The sequence below is a fragment of the Delphinus delphis genome, chromosome 6 (genome assembly GCF_949987515.2).
Source record: "Delphinus delphis chromosome 6, mDelDel1.2, whole genome shotgun sequence".
Classification (NCBI taxonomy): domain Eukaryota; kingdom Metazoa; phylum Chordata; class Mammalia; order Artiodactyla; family Delphinidae; genus Delphinus; species Delphinus delphis.
Genome location: NC_082688.1, coordinates 80,194,132 through 80,217,450, shown reverse-complemented (window position 1 = coordinate 80,217,450; position 23,319 = coordinate 80,194,132). Strand labels below are relative to the sequence as shown.

The following is a 23,319-nucleotide window of genomic DNA, read 5'->3' as shown; positions in this document are numbered from 1 at the left end:
TGATTATGTAAGAAAACGGCCATATTTTTTAAATAGATGTAACCTAAAAGTATATGAAGGTGAAATAGCCTGATATCTGGAGTTTACTTTAAAATATATCAGCAAAAAAAAAGGGGGGGAGATAGAGATTGTTTAAATATTAATGCATATCTATTTATGGCATATTATATATTAATTTAAAATAAGGTTTACAAAGATTTCTTAATGAGTGGAAAAATATAACACTATAATAAGCAATAAAAGAATAGAGATTATTTTTATTATATGATTTCAACTATGTAAAACTGAGCATTGAAAAATTCTTTAAGGAAACAGACTAAAAGGTTAAAGCTGATTATATCTGGATGGTGGGAATAAAGGTAAATTAACCTATCAACTTTAGTAAGCTGCCTTATTTAAGGTAAGGCAGCTGTTTTTAAAAAGCTAATACAACGTAAGCATGATCAACGTGTTCAAGATGGTCTTGCTGAGTCTGAAGCATATGTGAGACATCACATTTATTTATGTGAGTCTAAGGCCTATGGCAGAGCTTAGGGGCTGGATGTAAAGGTTTAGAAATCAGTACAGCCCAGAGGTAGTGGTTTGAAAGTACAGAACTGGTTGTAATCTCCCAATGAAGCCTTATCAAGTAAGAAGAGAGGGCTGAGATAAAGCCCTAGGTAACACCAACATTTAGGAAAGAGGTGGAGGAAGAGAATAGTGAAGGACATAAACAGGAACAGTCAAGGAGAACAAGAAGGACCAGAAGTGTGTGGTAACAAAGGAGTCAAGGAAGTTACATTTCAGAAAAGACCCCTTTGTGTCCAACTCAAAGGGAAGTCCAGGATAACAGTAAGGACTGAGTCATTCGTGACCTTACCAGTAGCTCTGAGTCAAGTGGTGATGATGCCAGAGGACTGAGACATGAAATCAGATTAGGGAAAAGGACACAGAGTGGAGGATGACTCTTTTTTTTTTGCGGTACGCGGGCCTCTCACTGTTGTGGCCTCTCCCGTTGCAGAGCACAGGCTCCAGACGCGCAGGCTCAGCGGCCATGGCTCACGGGCCATGGCTCATGGGCTCATGTGGGATCTTCCCGGACCATGGCACAAACCCGTGTCCCCTGCATCGGCAGGCAGACTCTCAACCACTGCGCCACCAGGGAAGCCCCAGAGTGGATGACTCTTGATTAGACTGAATGGAAGGAAAGCAACACTACTGGGAGGTCCCGTATGGGGCAAGTTTTTCTTTTAGAGGGCAGGACAGACTCAGGAAGAGCTTCAGGTTGAGAACTTGGAGTAGTAGATGTGGAAAGGTTGATGAAAGGAAATAAAAGAGATCTCAGAATGAAAGAAAAGGAGTAACAGGCACAGATGTCTCTGAGTTTGCTTAGAGAGAGCAAAAAGTTGAGAAAATTATGCCCTTTCTCAGTGATGACCTCCCCTTTCTCAGTGAAGTAGGAGGCAAGGAGGTCTATTGGGGTTGAGAGATCAATGTTAGGAAGGTTTGAATAAGTGTGGAAAAGGTTTGGAATAGTCTTAGATGAAAATGGGAGGGACAGCTGCCCAAGGTCATATAAACGGAAAACGGCAGTGCTGAAAGCCAGCTGAGCTGGAGACCACTATTCAAAAATATTTACTGGGAACTGACCATGTACCAGACACTCTTTAGACACTAAGGGTATACAGTGAACAAAACAGACAAAAATCTTCTGCCCTTATGAAGTTTACTATCTTGTGGTGGAAGGTAGTCAATAAACAAATAAATAATGAAAATAAGTAGTATCATCAAATAGTAATAAGTGCTATGGAAAAAAATAAGCCAGGAAAAGAGGTTAGCGAGGGTCGGCAGTGGGGGAAGTATTATAGTTTTAAACAGGGTGATCAGGAAGGCTTTCCTCAGAGGGCGAGTGAATTTGCAGCAGTGCCAAATCTATACTGTTATACGATTTCCTGAAATGGCATTCTGTTATCCAGATAGGGTAGAAAAGCTAGACTGCAGCATCCACCCAGGGCTGGGATCCTGCCAAATGTCTTGGCAGAAGGATAATACTTCAAATGACTTACAGTAAGGCCTAGCCTGAAGAGGGGATGAAGAAGGATGGAGACTGAACTGATAGTGGGTGGAAGAGACTGGGAGAGCCAAAAGGATAGGAGGTTACGGTCAGAAAGCAGAACACAGGACTTTAGAATTTCAGAGACGGGGCATCCCCAGGGTCATTTCCTTGGTAGTGGGTGTGGAGGTGGAACGGATATGAAGGTCACTGCAGGTGACAAGATCAAAGAACCTGAGGATGACATAACCCACGTGATCATTGAAGTCACACAGAACAACAGCAGGATTTATGGTAAATCAGTAGTTCTCAAACTTGAATGTGCATGAGAACCACCTGGAGGCTTGTTAAAAGAAGAGACTGCTGGGCCCCACACCCAGAATTTCTGTTTACTAACTCTGAGGTGAGGCCCAAGAATGTGCATTTCTAACAAGTTCCCAGGTATTGCTGACAGCTGCTGATCTGGGACTATACCTTGAGAATCACTGGGGTAGAAAAAAGATACAGGCTAGATGCATTAATAACTGAGGCTGGGGCTGGGAGATGTGGAGGCTAACAGATGACAAAGATAAGGAGACATGGAAGGGGATGGAGAGAAAAGGTCATGCAGCATTAGCTTCAAAAAAGCAGGGATTCTGATACAAAGGTAGAAGAATAATAGCTTAGAAATGACACTGGGGAAGGAGTGTGCTCTTCCCGTCTTCCAGAAACTAAGGTAAGTGGGATAAGGGAAAACAGCAGGCTCTGAGGCTGTAAGGAAGTGGTGACCCGACAGAAGGCCATAGGTCAATTAAGAGCAGGAGCAGAGCCAAAACAAATAAAGGATATAGGGGGTTTTGTTACTGCAGAATGAGGGATCCAGGCAGTCTGGGAGGACTGGGCAGTGCTAGGTTCTCTCAGTTCAGAGTGAGAGTAAGCAAAGCCCACTCTCAAACAGCCACGGACACTTATATTTGGGGTAAGCCTCTCTTTCCATTCCAATCAAGCTTTCATCTCCACTACTCCACTAAAACTGCTCTTAGCAAGACCAGTAACCTTGAGGAAACTTGCTCAAGCTTCTTAGATAGCCTCATCCACCAGAGGACAGAAAGCAGAAACTAGAAGAACTACAATCCTGCAGCCTGTGGAACAAAAACCACATTCACAGATAGACAAGATAAAAAGGCAGAGGGCTATGTACCAGATGAAGAAACAAGATAAAACCCCAGAAAAACAACTAAATGAAGTGGAGATAGGCAACCTTCCAGAAAAAGAATTCAGAATAGTGAAGATGATAGTGAAGATGATCCAGGACCTTGGAAAAAGAATGGAGGCAAATTTCAAGAAATGTTTAACAAAGACCTAGAAGAATTAAAAAACAAACAAACAGAGATGAACAATACAATAAATGAAATGAAAAAGACACTAGAAGGAATCAACAGCAGAATAACTGAGGCAGAAGAACGGAAAAGTGACCTGCAAGACAGAATGGTGGAATTCACTGCTGCGGAACAGAATAAAGAAAAAAGAATGAAAAGAAATGAAGACAGCCTAAGAGACCTTTGGGACAACATTAAATGCAACAACATTCACATTATAGGGATCCCAGAAGGAGAAAACAGACAGAAAGGACCCAAGAAAATATTGGAAGAGATTATAGTCAAAAACTTCCCTAACATGGGAAAGGAGAGAACCACTCAAGTCCAAGAAGCGCAGAGAGTCCCACACAGGTTAACCCAAGGAGAAACACGCCGAGATGCTAGTAATCAAATTGGCAAAAATTAAAGACAAAGAAAAATTATTGAAAGCAGCAAGGGAAAAATGACAAATAACATACAAGGGAACTCCAATAAGGTTAACAGCTGATTTCTCAGCAGAAACTCTACAAGCCAGAAGGGAGTGGCACAACATATTTAAAGTGATGAAAGGGAAGAACCTACAACCAACATTACTCTACCCAGCAAGGACCTCATTCACATTCGATGGAGAAATCAAAAGCTTTACAGACAAGCAAAAGCTAAGAGAATTCAGCACCACCAAACCAGCTCTACAACAAATGCTAAAGGAACATCTTTAAGTGGGAAACACAAGAGAAGAAAAGGACCTACAAAAACAAACCCAAAACAATTAAGAAAATGGTAATAGGAACATACATATCGATAATTACCTTAAACATGAATGGATTAAATGCTCCAACCAAAAGACACAGGCTCGCTGAATAGATACAAAAGCAAGACCTATATATATGCTGTCTACAAGAGACCCACTTCAGACCTAGGGACACATACAGACTGAAAGTGAGGGGATGGAAAAAGATATTCCATGCAAATGGAAATCAAAAGAAAGCTGGAGTAGCAAAACTCATATCAGATAAAGTAGACTTTAAAACAAAGAATGTTACAAGAGACAAGGAAGGACACTACATAATGATCAAAGAATCAATCCAAGAAGAAGACATAACACTTATAAATATATATGTAGCCAACACAGGAGCACCTCAATACATAAGGCAAGTGCTAACAGCTATAAAAGAAGAATTGACAGTAACACTATAATAGTGGGGAACTTTAACACCTCATTTACACCAATGGACAGATCATCCAAACAGAAAACAAATAAGGAAACACAAGCTTTAAATGACACAATAGACCAGATAGATTTAATTGATATTTATAGGACATTCCATCTGAGAACAGCAGATTACACTTTCTTCTCAAGTGCGCATGGAACATTCTCCAAGATAGATCACATCTTGGGTCACAAATCAAGCCTCAGTAAATTTAAGGAAATTGAAATCATATCAAGCATCTTTTCTAACCACAACACTAGGAGATTAGAAATGAATTACAGGGAAAAAAACATAAAAAACATAAACACATGGAGGCTAAACAATACATTACTAAATAACCAAGAGATCACTGAAGACATCAGAGGAAACCAAAAAATACCTAGAGACAAATGACAATGAAAACACGACTATCCAAAACCTATGGGATGCAGCAAATGCAGTTCTAAGAGGAAAGTTTATAGCAATACAATCCTACCTCAAGAAACAAGAAAAATTTCAAATAAACATCTTACCCTTACACCTGAAGGAACTAGAGAAAAAAGAACAAACAAAACCCAAAATTAGCAGAAGGAAAGAAATCATAAAGATCAGAGCAGAAATAAATGAAACAGAAACAAAGAAAACAATAGCAAAGATCAATAAAACTAAAAGCTGGTTTTTTGAGAAGATAAACAAAATTGATAAACCATTAGCCAGACTCATCAAGAAAAAGAGGGAGAGGACTCAAATAAAAATTAGAAATGAAAAAGCATAAGTTAAAACAGACACCACAGAAATACAAAGCATCATAAGAGACTACTACAAGCAACCCCATGCCAATAAAATGGACAACCTGGAAGAAATGGACAAATGCTTAGAATGGTATAACCCTCTAAGACTGAACCAGGAAGAAACAGAAAATATGAACAGACCAATCACAAGTACTGAAATTGAAACTGTGATTAAAAATCTTCCAACAAACAAAAGTCCATGACCAGATGGCTTCACAGGCGAATTCTATCAAACATTTAGAGAAGAGCTAACACCCATCCTTCTTAAAGTCTTCCAAAAAATTGCAGAGGAAGGAACACTCCCAAACTCGTTATGGGAGGTCCCCATCACCCTGATACCAAAACCAGACAAAGATACTACAAAAAAAGAAAATTACAGACCAATATCACTGATAAATATAGATGCAAAAATCCTCAACAAAATACTAGCAAACAGAATCCAACAACACATTAAAATGCTCATACACCATGATCAAGTGGGATTTATCCCAGGGATGCAAGGATTCTTCAATATACGCAAATCAATCAATGTGATACACCATATTAACAAACTGAAAAATAAAAACCATATGATCATCTCAATAGATGCAGAAAAAGCTTTTGACAAAATTCAACACCGATTTATGATAAAAACTCTCCAGAAAGTGGGCACAGAGGGAAACTATCTCAACATAATAAAGGCCATATACGACAAACCCACAGCAAACATCATTCTCAATGGTGACAAACTGAAAGCATTTCCTCTAAGATCAGGAACAAGACAAGGATGTCCACTCTCACCACTATTAGTCAACATAGTTTTGGAAGTCCTAGCCATGGCAATCAGAGAAGAAGAAGAAATAAAAGGAATACAAGTTGGAAAGAAGTAAAACTGTCACTGTTTGCAGATAACTTGATACTATACATAGAGAATCCTGAAGATGCCACCAGAAAACTACTAGAGCTAATCAATGAATTTGGTAAAGTAGCAGAATACAAAATTAATGCACAGAAATCTCTTGCATTCCTATACACTAATGATGAAAAATCTGAAAAAGAAATTAAAGAAACACTCCCATTTACCATTGCAACAAAAAGAATAAAATCCTAGGAATAAACCTACCTAGGGAGAAAAAAGCCCTGTATGCAGAAAACTATAAGACACTAATGAAAGAAATTAAAGATGATACAAACAGATGGAGAGCTATACCATGTTCTTGAATTGGAAGAATTAATATTGTGAAAATGACTCTACTACCCAAAGCAATCTACAGATTCAATGCAATCCCTATCAAATTACCAATGGCATTTTTTACAGAAGTAGAACAAAAAAATCTTAAAATTTGTATGGAGACACAAAAGACCCCAAATAGCCAAAGCAGTCTTGAGGGAAAAAAACCAAGCGGAAGGAATCAGACTCCCTGACTTCAGACTATACTACGAAGCTACAGTAATCAAAACAGTATGGTACTGGCACAAAAACAGAAATATAGATCAATGGAACAGGATAGAAAGCCCAGAGATAAACCCATGCACCTATGGTCAACTAATCTATGACAAAGGAGACAAGGATATACAATGGAGAAAAGACAGCTTCTTCAATAAGTGGTGCTGGGAAAATTGGACAGCTACATGTAAAAGAATGAAATTAGAACACTCCCTAACACCATACACAAAAATAAACTCAAATGGATTAGAAACTTAAATGTAAGACCAGATACTATAAAACTCTTAAAGGAAAACATAGGAAGAACACTCTTTGACATAAATCACCGCAAGACCTTTTTTGCCCACCTCCTAGAGTAATGGAAATAAAAACAAAGATAAACAAACGGGACCTAATGAAACTTAAAAGCTTTTGCAAAGTAAAGGAAACTACAAACAAGACAAAAAGACAACTCTCAGAATGGGAGAAAATATTTGCAAACGAATCAACAGACAAAGGATTAATCTCCAAAATATATAAACAGCTCATGCAGCTCAATATTAAAAAAAAAACAATCCAATCCAAAAAATGGGCAGAAGACCTAAATAGACATTTCTCCAAAGAAGACATACAGATGGCGAAAAAGCACATGAAAAGCTGCTCAACATCACTAATTATTAGAGAAATGCAAGTCAAAAGTACAATGAGGTATCGCCTTACACCAGTCAGAATGGGCATCATCAGAAAATCTATGAAGAACAAATGCTGGAGAGGGTGTGGAGAAAAGGGAACCCTCTTGCACTGTTGGTGGGAATGTAAATTGATACAGCCACTATGGGGAACAGCATGGAGGTTCCTTAAAAAACTAAAAATAGAATTACCATATGACCCAGCAATCCCACTACTGGACATATACCCAGAGAAAACCGTAATTCAAAAAGACACATGCACCCCAATGTTCATTGCAGCACTATTTACAGTAGCCAGGTCATGGAAGCAACCTAAATGCCCACTGACAGATGAATGGATAAAGAAGATGTGGTACATATATACAATGGAATATTACTCAGCCATAAAAAGGAATGAAATTGGGTCATTTGTAGAGACGTGGATCAATCTAGAGACTGTTGTACAGAGTGAAATAAGTCAGAAAGAGAAAAACAAATATCATATATTAACGCATATATGTGGAACCTAGAAAAATGGTACAGATGAACCGGTTTGCAGAACAGAAATTGAAACACAGACGTAGGGAACAAACGTATGGACACCAAGCGGAGAAAGAGGCGGGGCGGGGGGGCGGTGGTGGTGCGATGAATTGGGAGATTGGGATTGACATATATACACTAATATGTATAAAATAGATAACTAATAAGAACCTGCTGTATAAAAAAATAAATAAAATAAAATTCAAAAAAAAAAAAAAACCAGTAACCTTCACATTGCCAAATCCAATAGTCAATGTGCAGTTATCCTGCTGTACTGATCAACAGCATTTAGCACAATTATCACTGCCTCCTCCTTGAATTTCTTTACTTGGTGTTTAGAACGTTTCACATCCTAGTTCAGTTTACTCTTTCTCCGTTTCCTTTACTGGATGCTCATTTTCCAGCCAAGCCTAGGTAGGCTCCATCCTCACTCTTTTTTTGTCTAACTACACTCACACCTTAGGTGACCTCCTCTAGTCCATTAAACACCATCTCTACACTGACAATGCCCAAATTTAAATCTCCAGTCCAGATCTCTTCTGTGAATTTTATATCCAACTCTCTATTTAACATATCCATATGGCAGTCTAGTAGACAACTCAAATCTAATAAATTTAACCAAATTCTTTATCTTTCCTGAACAAGGAGGAGACAAAGCAAAACATACGCAAAAACACGTTTTCCAACAAGGAAAGGCTAAGAAGTTGTCACAGATTGGAGGAGAATAAGGACACATGCTGATTAAATGCAATGTGATATCCTGGATTGCACCCTGGAGCAGGAAAAGGGTATTTGTGGGAAAACTGGTGAAATCCAACTAAAGTCCGGGGGAATTCCCTGGCGGTCCAGTGGTTAGGACTCTGTGTTTTCACTGCCAAGGGCACGAGTTCAATCCCTGGTCAAAAAACTAAGCTCCCACAAGCCTCGCTGGAAGCCTCGCGGCGTAGCCAAAAAAAAAGTCTGAAGTTCAGTCAATACCATGGTACCAGTGTTAATTTCTTAGTTTTGACAAAGATGTTAACATTACAGGGAGCTGGGTGAAGAGTGTATGGGAATTCTCTGTTCTATCTTTGCAAACTTTCTATAAATCTAAAATTATTCCTAAGTGAAAAGTTTAAAACACGAACACTGCTTTCCCCTCCCATGCGCTACCACTGCACTGTGCAGCAATTCTCGCCTTCCACATTGCTCAGGCACAACACCCTGGCTGCGTCCTGGACTCCTCTCATGCTCCCGCATCCAACATCCAGTCTATCTGTAAATTCTGTCAGCTTTACCTCCCAAATACACCCAGAGTCTAACCAATTCTTACCTCTTCCACCACTGATACCTTCATCCAAGTCTCCATCAAGTACCTGAATTACCACAACAGCCTCCTAACTCATTCCCTTGCTTCCTTAGGGCCCATTCCTCACACAGCTGACTGAGTGATCATTTTAGAATGCTTGTAAGATCATGCCATCCCGTCTCCAAAAACCTCCCAGCTACTTCTCACCTTCCTACTCAGAACCAAATCTAAGAGCCTCATATGACCCAGTCCCTGTGATTTCTCTGACCTCCCCTACTGCCCACCTCTTCATTGCTCACAATGGCCCCCCCCCACCCCAATCTACACTTGCTTCTCTCTCTGCCTGAAATGCCCTTCTCCAGAGAGCCACGTGGTGCACTTCTGCACTTCCTTCTGGTCTATGTTCAAATGTCTCCGTATCAAAGAGACCAACCTATGTAAACTGGCGCCCCTGTTACTCTGTCCTCTTAACCTGCTTTATGGGACCTCCCTGGTGGCACAGTGGTTAAGAATCCGCCTGCCAATGCAGGGGACACAGGTCCGAGCCCTGGTCCGGGAAGATCCCACAGGCCGTGGAGCAACTAAGCCCCCGTGCACCACAACTACTGAGCCTGCGCTCTAGAGCTCACGAGCCACCAACTACTGAGCCCGTGTGCCACAACTACTGAAGCCCACGCGCCTAGAGTCCGCTCTCCACAAGAGAAGCCACTGCAATGAGAAGCCTGCACACTGCAACGAAGAGTAGCCCCCACTCGCCACAACTAGAGAAAGTCCACACGCAGCAATGAAGACCCAATGCAGCCAAAAATAAATTTTTTAAAAACCCTGCTTAAAAACACAAACAAGGGCTTCCCTGGTGGCGCAGTGGTTGAGAGTCCGCCTGCCAATGCAGGGGACACGGGTTCGTGCCCCGGTCCGGGAAGATCCCACATGCCGCGGAGCGGCTGGGTCCGTGGGCCATGGCCGCTGAGCCTGCGCGTCCGGAGCCTGTGCTCCGCAACGGGAGAGGCCACAGCAGTGAGAGGCCCGCGTACCACAAAAAAAAACAAACAAACAAACAAAAAAACCCAACCCTGCTTTATATTTTAGCTCTTATCACCTGACATATTAAATATTTAAGTGCTTTCTACCTGTCTTCCCTACCAGAATGTAAATCTCGTTAGTGCTGTATTCCCAGTACCTAGAACAGTGCTTGGCACACAGCATCTACTCAATAAATATGAATAAAGAGGTCTCAAGAAAATGCTGGGATGTGAATCCAGAGAGATTTGTTAGGCAGAACTCTAAGGTGGCCTCCAAGATTCCCAGCTCCTGGTGTGCATGCCCTGGATAATCTCCCCTCAAGTATGGGTAGACCTGATCTAATCAAGTGAGCCCTTTTAAAAGAGTCTAGTGATCAGAGACAGAAGTCAGAGAGATGTAAAGAATCTGTAGCAAATTCTTTCCTGTAGGCTCTGAAGAAGCAAACTACCATGCTGTGAAGGGGGCCATGTGGTAAGGAATTGCGGGTGGCCCCTCGGAGCTGAGAGTGATCCCCAGCCAGCAAGAAAATGGGGACCTCGATCCTACACCCATTAGGAGCTAAATCCTATCAACAACCAGTGAGCATCAAGAAGGACCCCACACATCAGATAAGACTGCATCCCTGGCCAAATTTCAGTCCTGTGAGACCCTGAGTAGAAAGCTCTGTTAACCCGTACCCAGACTCCTGACCCACAGAAACCATGACATGGTAAAGTTGTGTTATCTTAAGCCACTACATTTGTGGTAATTTGTTATGAAGCAATAGGAAACTATCAACCAGCCTTGAGGATTCAAGAACAACTCTGGTATAACATTGCCTTTGTTCACACACAAGTCAAGATCCCAAGAAGGACTGCCTGGTGAAGCAAATGAGAACTAGAACTATAGGCCTGTGTAAAAACAGGCCCGGGCAGGTGGTGGCTCCCTGTATTAGGCTGTATGTCACATTAAACTGGAGGGAGACCGGAATGGTGAAGGTCCATGAGAAAAAGCTGGTGGAATGAAGCTATTTAGCCTGGATAAAATATATACTCAGGGTAAAATGAGAAGTGTCTTCAAATACTGCAAAGAGCTGATGTGTAATGAGTGGGAAGGAAGCTGTGAGGAGAGAGACTAGCTGCTGTGTAGTTCCAGAGGACAGAATTTGAACTAGGAGATAGGAAATATTTACAGGAAAGAAGTTTTCAGTTTAATGTAAGAAAGAACTTTCTAACAGTCAGAGCTGAGTACCTACTGTGTTCTAAGAGATGTGCTAGGCAATAGAGATATAAAACTGAAAGGAAAAATATGGTCTCTGCTTTCAAGGACCATATAAACTAGTGGAGGGCACTGACACATAAACAAATGATGGTTTCCAGTGGTAAGTGCTATAAAGAAGCATATATATGTAAGGGAAGGACATATCACAGGGCTGGAAAAGATTAATGCTATCTGTGGAGGTGACAAAAGGTTTTCTGGACATGTGACTAAACTATAGCTTTTGAAATATGAGTAAGAATTCACCAGTGAGCTGAGTAGTAGACAGTGTAGACAGAAGGAGCCACATATGCAACAGCATGGAAAGATGACAGTATAGAGTCCAGGGAGTAAAATGTGGTGGGGACTGAGGCAGCAGAAGATGAGGCTGTTGGGTAAGGCAGAAGGCAGAATCTGTAGGTGACGAGAAAAAGTGAACAGAATTAAGCAGGGGAGTGACGCAGGTCAATACGTGTTTTAGAAAGATCACTTTCTGATGCTGACGTAAGAGGTGAACTCAAAGAGAAAAACTGGAGATGGCAAGATTAGTTAGGAACTGTTGCAGAAAAGCAGACAAGAGGTGATGCAGGCTGGAACCAGGACAGGCAGTGGAGATGTTACCACCCCCTACTTGTGCTTTCAGAATTCAAAACAAATCTTGTAACCAAACATCTATACCACCCATACCTGCACTTTTTAAATTCCTTATTTGTTAAGAAAAACGTTCCTTACCTGTATTTGCTTATGATATATAAAAACTAAGTAAGTGGTTACCTATTGGGGAGGGGGGCAGGTGGTGGCAGGACCCAAGGAGATGATGAACAAGGAGAGAAAGAGACTTTAACTATGTACGTTTTTATATTTTCTGGTTTCTAAATTGTATGAATGTATTACCTATTCAGAAATTTAAAAAAAAAAAAAGAGAGAGAGAAAACATTTCCACCCATTCAGATAGGTTTACCTGTATGTGTTTCCACATTCTTTAGCATGTGGTTCTGTTTGCCTCGGGGGAAAGATGCTACCTGAGGATCCTGCCTCCTTACAGCACATTTCTCTGGGTCAACCCTTCTGGAAGACTTGCTGGCAACTGCCAAGTTCCCATTGTCACAGGCAGATTTTGCTGGTCTTTCATTGAGATTTTCCTTTGGAACAGAGGCCATGTTGCTTCTGGATCCTGCGTTTGTTTGCCGTTGGCCCTCCTGTTTTGGTGGATTCCTGCCTGGTCGTGGCCTGGCCCCCTCCACTTCCCAGGGAGGCCTCTTCTGTGGGTATCTTCTCTGCTCGCTGCGCCTGGCCCCATACCCATCCGCTACTCCTTTTCTAGAGGATGCATCTGAAGAATCAGGGTGGATAACCCCCACAGGTTTGGTGTTTTCAGGTCCCGCCTCCTCAGGTTTGGGAGTCATTCTGTGACCCCACTCACTTTTGAGTTTCCCCTTGACTTTTGGTCCTCTACCATAGCTGTATACAAATTGGGTTGCCTTTTTGGGTTTTGCTCCCCTGGGATCTGCACCGACAATTTCCTTCTCATTCTCAGAAGGGCTGTGCTCTCTGAGGTTTGTCCCACTCTCTGACTTGGCCACACTTTCTAAGCCAGCTGCATCTGAGGTCTGGTCAGTGAGACCCTGTGTTCTCTTGACTCTGATATGCTGCTTTTCACTCCTCAATTTCTGCCAAGGTTGATTTGGAAGGCCATGGTTCTTGAGTGATTTATTAGTAGCAGAGGATTGGAAAGAAGTCTGTTGACTCTTAGGTTTGCTTCCTGAAAGATAACTGTGATGAACAGCAGAGATGTCATCATAAGGGACTTGCCTGGAAAGGTGACAGGGAGGTGGTGAACTATAATTTCTTCTACCAATTTTATTAGAATCTAGTCTCCTTTGACCCCCACAGTTTAGACCAGAATTTTTTCTCTCCTGAGGAATGAACTCAGCAGCGTCCGTATTCAATTTAAAAGTACCTAGGACATAAGAAACAGACATGCAGGTAAAGAAATTAATTGGTCACTCATGAAGCCTGAAGACTGTAAGCCATATCTAAAAGTTACTTTCCTAGGGACTTTGTATAAAACAGTCTCTATACGAGGTCTATGTTTCCTGTGAAGGTGGTAGGTTCAAGGTGCTTGTGGAAGACTGATCATCTCATAACCAGCAGCCTCACCAACAGCTACTGTTGAATTGCTAAGGAAAACTGCTCACCTGGGCTACCGGGTATTATTTATAAACGTGTTTATCTTTATCGACAAATGTGAGGTCAGCAAACAGTTCGGGGTGAGACACCAATCAGCAGGTTCAATGTGGTATTTCAAAACTCTAAGATAGCATTAAGTAAACAGGCTTTGGAGTCAGCCAAATCAGTTTAAAGTCTGGCCCTCCAACTTATAGAATGAGCTTAGGGATACCACCTGATTGCTTTTAGCCTTAGTTTCCTCATACATGACAAAAGCTGATAATACTATTCCAAAGGGTCATTGTGGAATTTAAGTAAGACTTCACACAGACAGTACTTAGCAGGATTAGTACATCTCATCTCTTCTCCCCAGGAATATATTTTAGGTTTTCCATACATAATCTCTGTAATATGGTCCAGAATTCCAGAGTCTCAAAAATTAAGCACATGCCCCTTCAACCTACTCATTTTTACCCCCTAACATGCTTCTTTATAGTCAACTCAGTCTCTGAAGTCCAAAGATGAAATGATTTGCCTAAGGATACAAAACCAGTTAGTAGCAAAGTCAGAACTATGTGTAGCATACAGAATATTCTATGAATCAACAGGGCCTGGAATTTGCGTTTAAATCCCTGCCCATCACTTGTGTCTTTATGCGAGTTACTTAATCTCAATAATGGAATAGTAAAGAGTTGCTACTTCAAAGAGTTGCTATGAAGATTAAAGCAAGGTTAGTAACATGTATAAAGTGGTTAAAATAGTGCTTTATTATTGCCGTTAGGACTACAAACTATCTGAAACACAGACTTGACCACAGATGGGTGCAGTGCACAGCCTATGGGGTTTCAGGTTTAATAATAAGCCCTAACATTTATTAGGTACTTAACATGTGTCAGGCACTATTCTAAGCACTTTGCATATGTTAACTCATTTAATCTTTACATTCCTGATGAGAAAGTTGAGACACTGTAGAGAGTAAGTAACCTGCCCAAGGCCACAGGGGTATTCCAAAGCAGATTCAGGATTCCACCCCAAGCTATGTGACCCTAGAGATCACACTCTTATACTACGCTCCAATGTGAGAGGTTGGGTGGCCCATACTACAGAAACATATACTTAAGAACTGAGCGAGATCATAAAGGTCACAGGGTAACCTCTCTCTCAATCCAGGATTTGTCCTGAAAGCTTTCAATGGGCAGAATTCTGGGGGTGGGGTGGAGGGCTTTACAAAACAGCAAGAGGATTAGACAAATTCAGAAGGTGGCAGAGAAGCTGTTCCAGAAATATAAGAGATAACTTAGAGGGGTGAATGGGTAGATTAGACCAAGTGGGTATTGTGTAGTTTTCTTCTGCTTGAAGAAGCAAGGCTGTAAAAGGGGCAGAAAAACATCAGTAAAGTTGTCCAGAATAGCCTGGTAAAGGATGGGAAGAGGGTGTTTTCATGTTAAGCAGCAAAGAGTTGATGCAACTTGAGAATCTAGACGGGCAGCACCTATTCATATAAAGTATGTGTTCCACCAGACATGAGGCAGTGGGCAAAGCCCTCTGAAAGATCCTTAAGAGACATAAGGAAGGGGGAAAGGGCACAGGAAACTGAACACAAAGATCTGAGACACCTTTATTTTTTCACTATTTTGAGCAGCTGTAAGTTACTCAACAAATAGGATGTCTCATCCCCAAGGCTTGGCTATAGTGCAAGTGGTACCCAAGATAAGATCAAGATAAAATAAGATAAGATCCAAGATAATACCATGGTAGGTGACCAACGGGTGGGTGGAGCAGAGTAAGGGAAAATCCAACTGTAGATTATAGAGTCCAGAGACAAAGTTGGCACTGGAGAGTCTGCCCATGGGCAGGAAGATACCCCTTGGACTGGGCTGGTGTTCCAGGACAACAGCAGGTAAGAGAATTAAACCTTGAGTGGGGATGGAGGTGTGGGTTAGAGATGATGCTGAAATAAGAACATGGAATAGGAACTAAGGCAAAAACAAACTAAGGCACAGGAGACAGACTGGGGAGGTCTTTGGACTAGGAGACTTTGCCTCAGTAGGTGGGGCAGAGGTTGTAACCTGGGGCACAACACCATAGCCCCAAACTATGACTCACAACTAGCCCCACTCAATTCTGCTTCAAACACTGAATGGTGTAGAAATGGGCCAGAAGTAAGCCTAACGATAGGAAGACCAACGGATCCAATTTAGAGGATTTGGGGAAAAAATGGGTGGGAGAAGAACAAAACACCAGCCTAACAAGGTCCCTACACTCCAAGATGAATTGATACCTAAATCAGGACTAGGGTACACCAATGCAGTGTGTTACCCAACTTTTCTGACCAAGACCCACAGTAGTAAATACATTTTACCTGCCACCAAGTACACAAATACATATATACTCTTCTCGGTGCCCCAACAGCTGGTAGGTAGCAGAACGAAGACTCAAATTCATGACTGTTCACAAACCTCATGCTGCACACTGCTGCCCTGTTTTTCAGGAAGAGTGGGTCACGAAATCAAATCATGCAGTGGGTTGGGACAAGTGTTTTTTCAAACGAAATATGTAGTGGAGTGCATTGCATATAGGAAGGAAAACCACTGCTTCTTGAAATTTTTGGTTCGCTTTTATATTTATGTCTGTGTGCACTGAGATCACCATGTAAAATATTCCTTTCCGGTCACTGTCCAAAGAGTTGGGAAAACAAAGATCTAAGGTACCCCGAAGGAAGTGGAAATGGATGTTTTATTAACAGCCAAATGAGGCTGTCTCTGCACACAAAGGCAACTCCGGGAGGAGAAGTAAGCTAACAATTGTGTAACAGGTACAGCAGCGGCGGGAACCTTCACTGTAATTTACTTATTTACTCCCAATTCACAGATGAGGAAAACGAGACTTCACACTGAGAGTTCGTGGCAGGCTGACACTGGAAACCACGGGTGCTCGGCTCGCGCACGCGCCGCTGCCCCAGGACGCACGAATACATCTTAAGCGCAGCGAGCAAACCCGCCGTGCGTCGAGAGCCCAACACCGTCACTGGCGGTGACCCGGCCGACGCCCGCCTGTCGGATATCACTGCCCTAGGAAGGCCGGGCTGAGCCCTGGAGAGGGCGGGACACCCACATCGACTCAGCAGGACAAACCCATTCTCCTTAGAAACCAGATGCCGGGCTTCACTACGCAGTCAAGGATGGTTAAGATCTCGGTTCGCACGACGCGCGTGGCTTGGCCCTTCCGAGCCACTATCTCCAACCCTAGTACGCGCCACTCTCGCGATACGAATGGCCGGTGCCCTAGGACTCGTCACTGACTCAATTTCCGCTCCCCGAGAGGGGCCCAGTCCCGCGCGGGCCAGGACAGTACCTGAGACAGGAGGCGCCTCCGCCATCCCGTGCCGCAACACCTAAAGCGAGCCCTGCAGCCCAGCGAGCGCTGTCACCCGGTCACGTGCCTTGGACTTCCGGCGCCGCGACAATATTCGCTTCTGCGCGCCCGGTAGACGGCCACGGAGTTTGCGCGGCCCGAGTCAACTGTGCGGTGCGTCCGTGACGTCAGGCAGGCGCGCCAGGCTCCGGGCTGAAGGAGGTTGCTAGTGGCTGTAGGTGGCTAGGATACCAGGAGGATAGGCGGGCCCGGACTTGCGTAATCAATAGTTGTTTTCCTTTGAGAGTCCCTGTGCGCTCCTGTTTCACCCTCCCACCCAACCAGCTTCACCTGGTTTCTGGAGTCACCTCAGACAGCACCTCCTTACTAGAGTAGTTCAGGCTTAGGATTAAAACAAAAACTAAGTAGTCAAAAGGCGGTCTGGGAAAAAATACCTGCAAAACAAACGATCAAAGGCTAACATATTATAAATCAGTTTAGAAAACGAACACCCATTTATTAGAAATGATAAAGGACTTGAACGAGCAGATGGACACAACGTGAGGGGGGAAAAGTTTGGAGGCACTGATAATTTTTTTTTTTTTTTGCAGTATGCGGGCCTCTCACTGTTGTGGCCTCTCCCATTGCGGAGCACAGGCTCCGGACGCGCAGGCCCAGCGGCCAGGGCTCACGGGCCCAGCCACTCCGCGGCATGTGGGATCCTCCTGGACTGGGGCACGAATCCGTGTCCCCTGCATCGGCAGGCGGCCTCTCAACCACTGCGCCACCAGGGAAGCCCGGCACTGATAATTTTTAAAGTGCAAAATGTTTTTGAGCGAATGTGTGGCGTTCTTTTGTTTGTGTGTTTTGTTGTTGCATTACTAACTAGAACACAACGTTTAAGTGTGAAGCACCTGCATTTGTAAAGTAATTCACTGGTCCAGGCTTCCCCCAAAACACAAAATAGAGTCATTCATTCACATACATTCTAATGCCTATTTTTGTCTTAGGCATTGCTCTAAGTGCTGGAGGTTAATGGTGAAAAAGACAAACATGGTCTCTGCCCTCAGTGAAGTGCATTGTCTAGTAGGGGAGGTTAAAACTAAGTAATTTATATTTACAAGCTAATAATTTGCTTTATGAAAGAAATAAGAAGGGTAGCAGTGATAGAGACTTACTAGGATCTGCTCTAGAAAAGGTGGCCAGCTTTCTTTGAGTAAAAGGACAGATGAGAAGGGTAAGCTATGTGAAGATTCAGAGGGAATAGCATGTGCAAAAGCTATGGAGGAAGGAAAGCGCTTGAAGTGTTCAAGTCATTGAAATATTTGCTGGACAGCAGTAAGCAAGGAGAGTGGCACAGTATTAAACTGGAGAGGTAGGTAAGGAGATCACGTGGATCACCTGCAGGCCATGCTAATGGATTTTATTCGAAGAGCAACAGGAAGTTAAAAGGTTCTAAGCAAAGAAATGGTATTGTTACCTAACTGAACACGGGTCTGCTCACTCCATGCGAAGCATAGCCAATCTACTGACACCAGGTTTTGGTGAAGAAAAGTACAGTGCTTATTGCAGGGCACCAAGCAAAAGAGTGAGAAACAAGCCTCAGATCCACTCCAAATTGGTTTTTAAGTTACGGTTTTTTTCGTTTTGTTTTGTTTTTTAAAGAGGAAGATAAAAGAGGCTGGGATTGATGATCATCTGGTGACATTTCTTAATCATAGTTTCAGGAGTCAGGATGTCTCTGGTTTACAAGTCTCTGGGCTGTGGTCCATGGCTTGGGAGCTCATCTTGTCCTGAGTTTGTAAGTTAATGATCCCTATAATAGCGATTTTAGTACATTAACAATGTTACTGACAACAGCAATTTTCGTCATCTGATTCTGGTTGATTAATGTTCAGTTAGCACAGGATGGAGGTCAGAAGGAACACAAGAAAGGGAATAAAGTCTTGGATAGAGAGATTAATCATAAACTCAGTAAGGGAACTCGGTTTTAGGGGCACTCAGTTTCAGTGTCTGAATTACCCTTAAAGATTTCTCATGCTCTCGGGTGAAGAGTGAATTGTGGGGGAGCAAGAATATAAGTGGGCAGAAAAGTTGCATTTTTGTATTATGTTAGTACTGAAGATGGTGGCCTTGGACTAGAGTGACAGCAAATGTGATGGAGAGGAGAGGGCCGATCTAAGGTATATTTGAGATATAACCATTATCCAGCTTCCAAATGTTTTTTAAACCAAAAGGTGTGATGCAATAATCTCATTGTTCTGTTAATTTGAGTTTCTCTGATTACTGAGTCTGAACATTTCTTAGTGCCCTTTTGAGTTTCTCTTTTTAGATTGCTTATTCACATCCTCTGCCCATTTTTCTGTTGGGGTTGCTCAATTTTTCTTGCTGATGGTTTCTTGTACATTGTAGATATACGACTTGTATATCTTGTCAGTTTTAGACATTTCAGCTGTCTTCTATGATGTCCATTAGTTTTATCCTTCATTGATAAAAGGATTAAACATAAATCCTTAATTTTTTTTTTTTTTTTTTTTTTTGCGGTACGTGGGCTTCTCACTGTTGTGGCCTCTCCTGTTGCGGAGCACAGGCTCCAGACGGGCAGGCTCAGCGGCCATGGCTCACGGGCCCAGCCGCTCCGCGGCATGTGGGATCTTCCCGGACCGGGGCACGAACCCGTGTCCCCTGCATCGGCAGGCGGACTCTCAATCACTGCGCCACCAGGGAAGCCCATAAATCCTTAATTTTGACAGATAAGTTCATCAAACAAAAAACCTTATCATCCCCTTTAGAAATTACCAGTTGTATCAGTCTGAGTCTAGTCAGGAGAGAGGAACCACATAGTAATTTGAACAGGGAAGGTTTTATTTACTTAAAGACATTAACTATAACAAGGGATTAGAGTAATAAGGGACTGACTAGTAAAGAAGTAAAAGAGAACTCTCAAAGAATACAGGATTAGCAATGTAAGGAACAGCCACTTCCTCTAGGGCTGAGATAAAGTGTCCAGTGAAGATCACTCCAGAGCTGAGGTGCAGACTTTGTTAGAGGGGATGCGCCTATGGCTCACTAGATAGGGAAGCTGCTGTGGTGCTGCACTGGTGGAAGTTGCCAGAAATCTACCTTATATGGTGCTGGGGAAAGCCATTCTTGGTGACGAGTCTCACAAGAGGCCGTCTACTACAAACCACTTTTCAGGGGGAGGTGCCAGGAGAAATTTCTGGCTGCTGGCCATCATACACTGAAGAAACCAGGTGCTGAAGCACAGGAACCAGACGCTGGAGAAGCTGCCTACAGCACAGAACCCTGCCCAACCCAAGCACTAGAAACAGGAAAGGAAACCCGTTCCTCCTGCAGTATCTCTCTGTTGCCCTCTACTGACAAAGCTTAATACCTGCCAGCTGGTAAAGGATAAGTATTTAAAGGTCCCAAATCCATTTCACAGAGCAGGCAAAAAGGATAAATTTGGAACTGAAAGTCAATAATCCATAACTGGCATACTAGGGAACCCACTCATTATTTCCAAAACTTGTCAATAAATGGAAGTAAGCAAGCATTTATCCTGCCTTTCCTATGCAAACAGTGCTTCACCCAACATACCAAAAGTTATGACAAACAACAAAAGCAGTGCTCAGGTGGGAATTTATAGCTATATATACTTACATTAAAAAAGAAATCCAGGGGCTTCCCTGGTGGCACAGTAGTTGAGAATCTGCCTGCTAACGCAGGGGACACGGGTTTGAGCCCTGGTCTGGGAGGATCCCACATGCCGCGGAGCAACTAGGCCCGTGAGCCACAACTACTGAGCCTGCGCATCTGGAGCCTGTGCTCCACAACAAGAGAAACTGTGATAGTGAGAGGCCCGCGCACCACGATGAAGAGTAACCCCCGCATGCCACAACTAGAGAAAGCCCTCGCACAGAAACGAAGACCCAACACAGCAAAAATAAATAAATTAATTAATAAACTCCTACCCCCAACATTTAAAAAAAAAAGAAATCCAAACAATGGAATATTATTCAGACCTAAATAGAAATGAGCTATCAAGCCATGAAAAACACATGGAGGAAACTTAAATGCAAATACTAAGTGAAAGAAGCCAATGTGAAAAAGCTACATACTGTATGTTCCCAACTATCGTATATAACATTCTGGAAAAGGCAAAACTATGGAGACAGTAAAAAAAAAAAAAAATCGTGGTTTCCAGGGATTAGAGGGAAGGAAGGGATGAATAGGCAGAGCACAGAGGATGTTTAGGGAAGTGAAACAACTCTGTATGATACAATACTATAATAGTGGGTTCACTGTCAAAACCAATAGAATGTACAACACCAAAAGTAAACTCTAATGTAAACCATGGACTTGGGTGATGACGAGTCAATGCAGGTTCATGAATGGTAACGAATGTCCCACTCTGGAGCAGGACGTCTCTAGTGGGAGAGGCTGTACATGTGTGGGGACAGGGTGTGTATGGGAACTCTCTGTACGTCCTGCTCAATGCTGTTGTGAACCTAAACTGCTCTAAAAATATTTGTTTTGGTTTTAATTTTTTGGCTGCTCCACTCGGCCTGCTGGATTTTGGTTCCCTGACCAGGGATCGAACCCACACCCCCTGAAGTGGAAGCGTGGAGTCTTAACCACTGGACCGCCAGAAAAGTCCCCTTAAAAAGATTTATTAATAAAGAAGATAGATCTCAAATCAGTAGCCTAACCTTCTACCTTAAGGAACTAGAAAAAGAAGAGCAAACTAAACCAAAACAAGTAGAAGGAAAGAAATAATAAAAGTCAGAGCAGGAATTAATGAAATAAAAAATAGAAAAACAATAGGAAAAAATCAACAAAAACGAAGTTGATCCATTCACCAAAAACATCAAAGTTGATCAGCTTTTAGCTAGACTGACCAAGAAAAACAAAAAAAGAGAAAAATTCAAATCACTAAAATTAGAAATGAAAGAGGGGACATTACTCCCAACCTTATAAAAATAAAAAAGATCATAGGTAATACTATGAACAAAAGTGTATGCTAGCAAATCAGATCACCTAGATGAAATGGAAAAATTCCTAGAAATACACAAACTATCAAAACGGACTCGGAATTCCCTGGCGGTCCAGTGGTTAGGACTCTGTGCTTCCACTGTAGGAGGCCCAGGTTCAATCCCTGTTCGGCGAACTAAGATCCCACAAACCGTGTTGCGTGGCCAAAATAAATAAATAAATAAATAAAACGGACTCAAGAAGAAATAGAAAATCTGAATAGACCTATAACAAGTAGAGATTGAATTAGTAATTAAAAAAAAAAAAAAAAGCTTCCCACAAAGCCAGGCCCAGATGGCTTCACTGGTGAATTCTACCAAATGTTCAAAAAATTGACACCAATCCTTCGAAATTCTTCCAAAAAACAGAGGAGAAAGTAATACTTCCCAACTCATTCTCTGGATGAAAACTCTGCCTTAGGGCAATCATTGCCTATCTCTTCATTGCAGAAATTTATGGCAACAGTCAGACTGCCTGTCCATGAAAACAGGTTCGTACTGATCAGGCACCCTCGGACAGTGGTTCTTAATGTTAGCTACACATAAGAACTACCTGGGGAGGGCCTCCCTGGTGGCGCAGTGGTTGAGAGGCCGCCTGCCGATGCAGGGGACATGGGTTCATGCCCCAGTCTGGGAAGATCCCACATGCCACGGAGCGGCTGGGCCCGTGAGCCATGGCTGCTGAGCCTGCGCGTCCGGAGCCTGTGCTCCGCGATGGGAGAGGCCACAACAGTGAGAGGCCCGCGTACCGCAAAAAAAAAACAAACCCCTAACTCAAAGACCAAGCTGGAGTGGATCTGAGACTTGTCTCTCACTCCCTTGCTTGGCACCCTGCAATAAACCCTGACTTGGCTGCACACACCCGCTGTCAGTTTGCCTCTCTGTGCCATGGGCACACGAGCCCATTGATCGGTTACTGCTCCAGGGAGGGTAAACTGTATGAGGAGAGGCAGGGAATGACTGTATGGCAGATGCAGGAGAACTAGAACAGGACTCTTACTAGCAAGTGACAGGAACCCAATTCCAACTAGTTTAAGCAGAAAAGGGGGTTTGTTGGCAGAATTCTCAGTTCACAGAACTAAAGGAGGAGTTACAGAGACTTGGAGCACTCTGAGAATCTCAAAGATCAGAAGTCAGGGCTCAGTGCCATGAGGATTCTTTCATTCTGCCTCTTGGCTGCTCTCTTGACTCAATATCTCAAACTTCTCAGACTGATAAAGAGTAAAAAAAAAAAAAAAAAAGGGAAAGCATTT

General features: G+C 42.7%; 1 protein-coding gene across 2 annotated transcripts in view; it reads right to left on the bottom strand.

Moving 5' to 3' along the window:
• The window catches only part of NFX1 (nuclear transcription factor, X-box binding 1), a 79,626-nt gene extending 62,506 nt beyond the window's left edge, over positions 1–17,120 (bottom strand). For both annotated transcript variants that reach the window (XM_060014892.2, XM_060014893.2), the window contains exons 1-2: positions 17,034–17,120; positions 12,472–13,470 (exon numbers count right to left, since the gene is read on the bottom strand). In XM_060014892.2, coding sequence (XP_059870875.1) covers positions 12,472–13,470; positions 17,034–17,058 — 1,024 coding nt within the window. In that variant the 5' untranslated portion in view covers positions 17,059–17,120. The remainder of the gene's footprint in view (positions 1–12,471; positions 13,471–17,033) is intronic.
• Between the last annotated feature and the right edge of the window lie 6,199 nt (positions 17,121–23,319).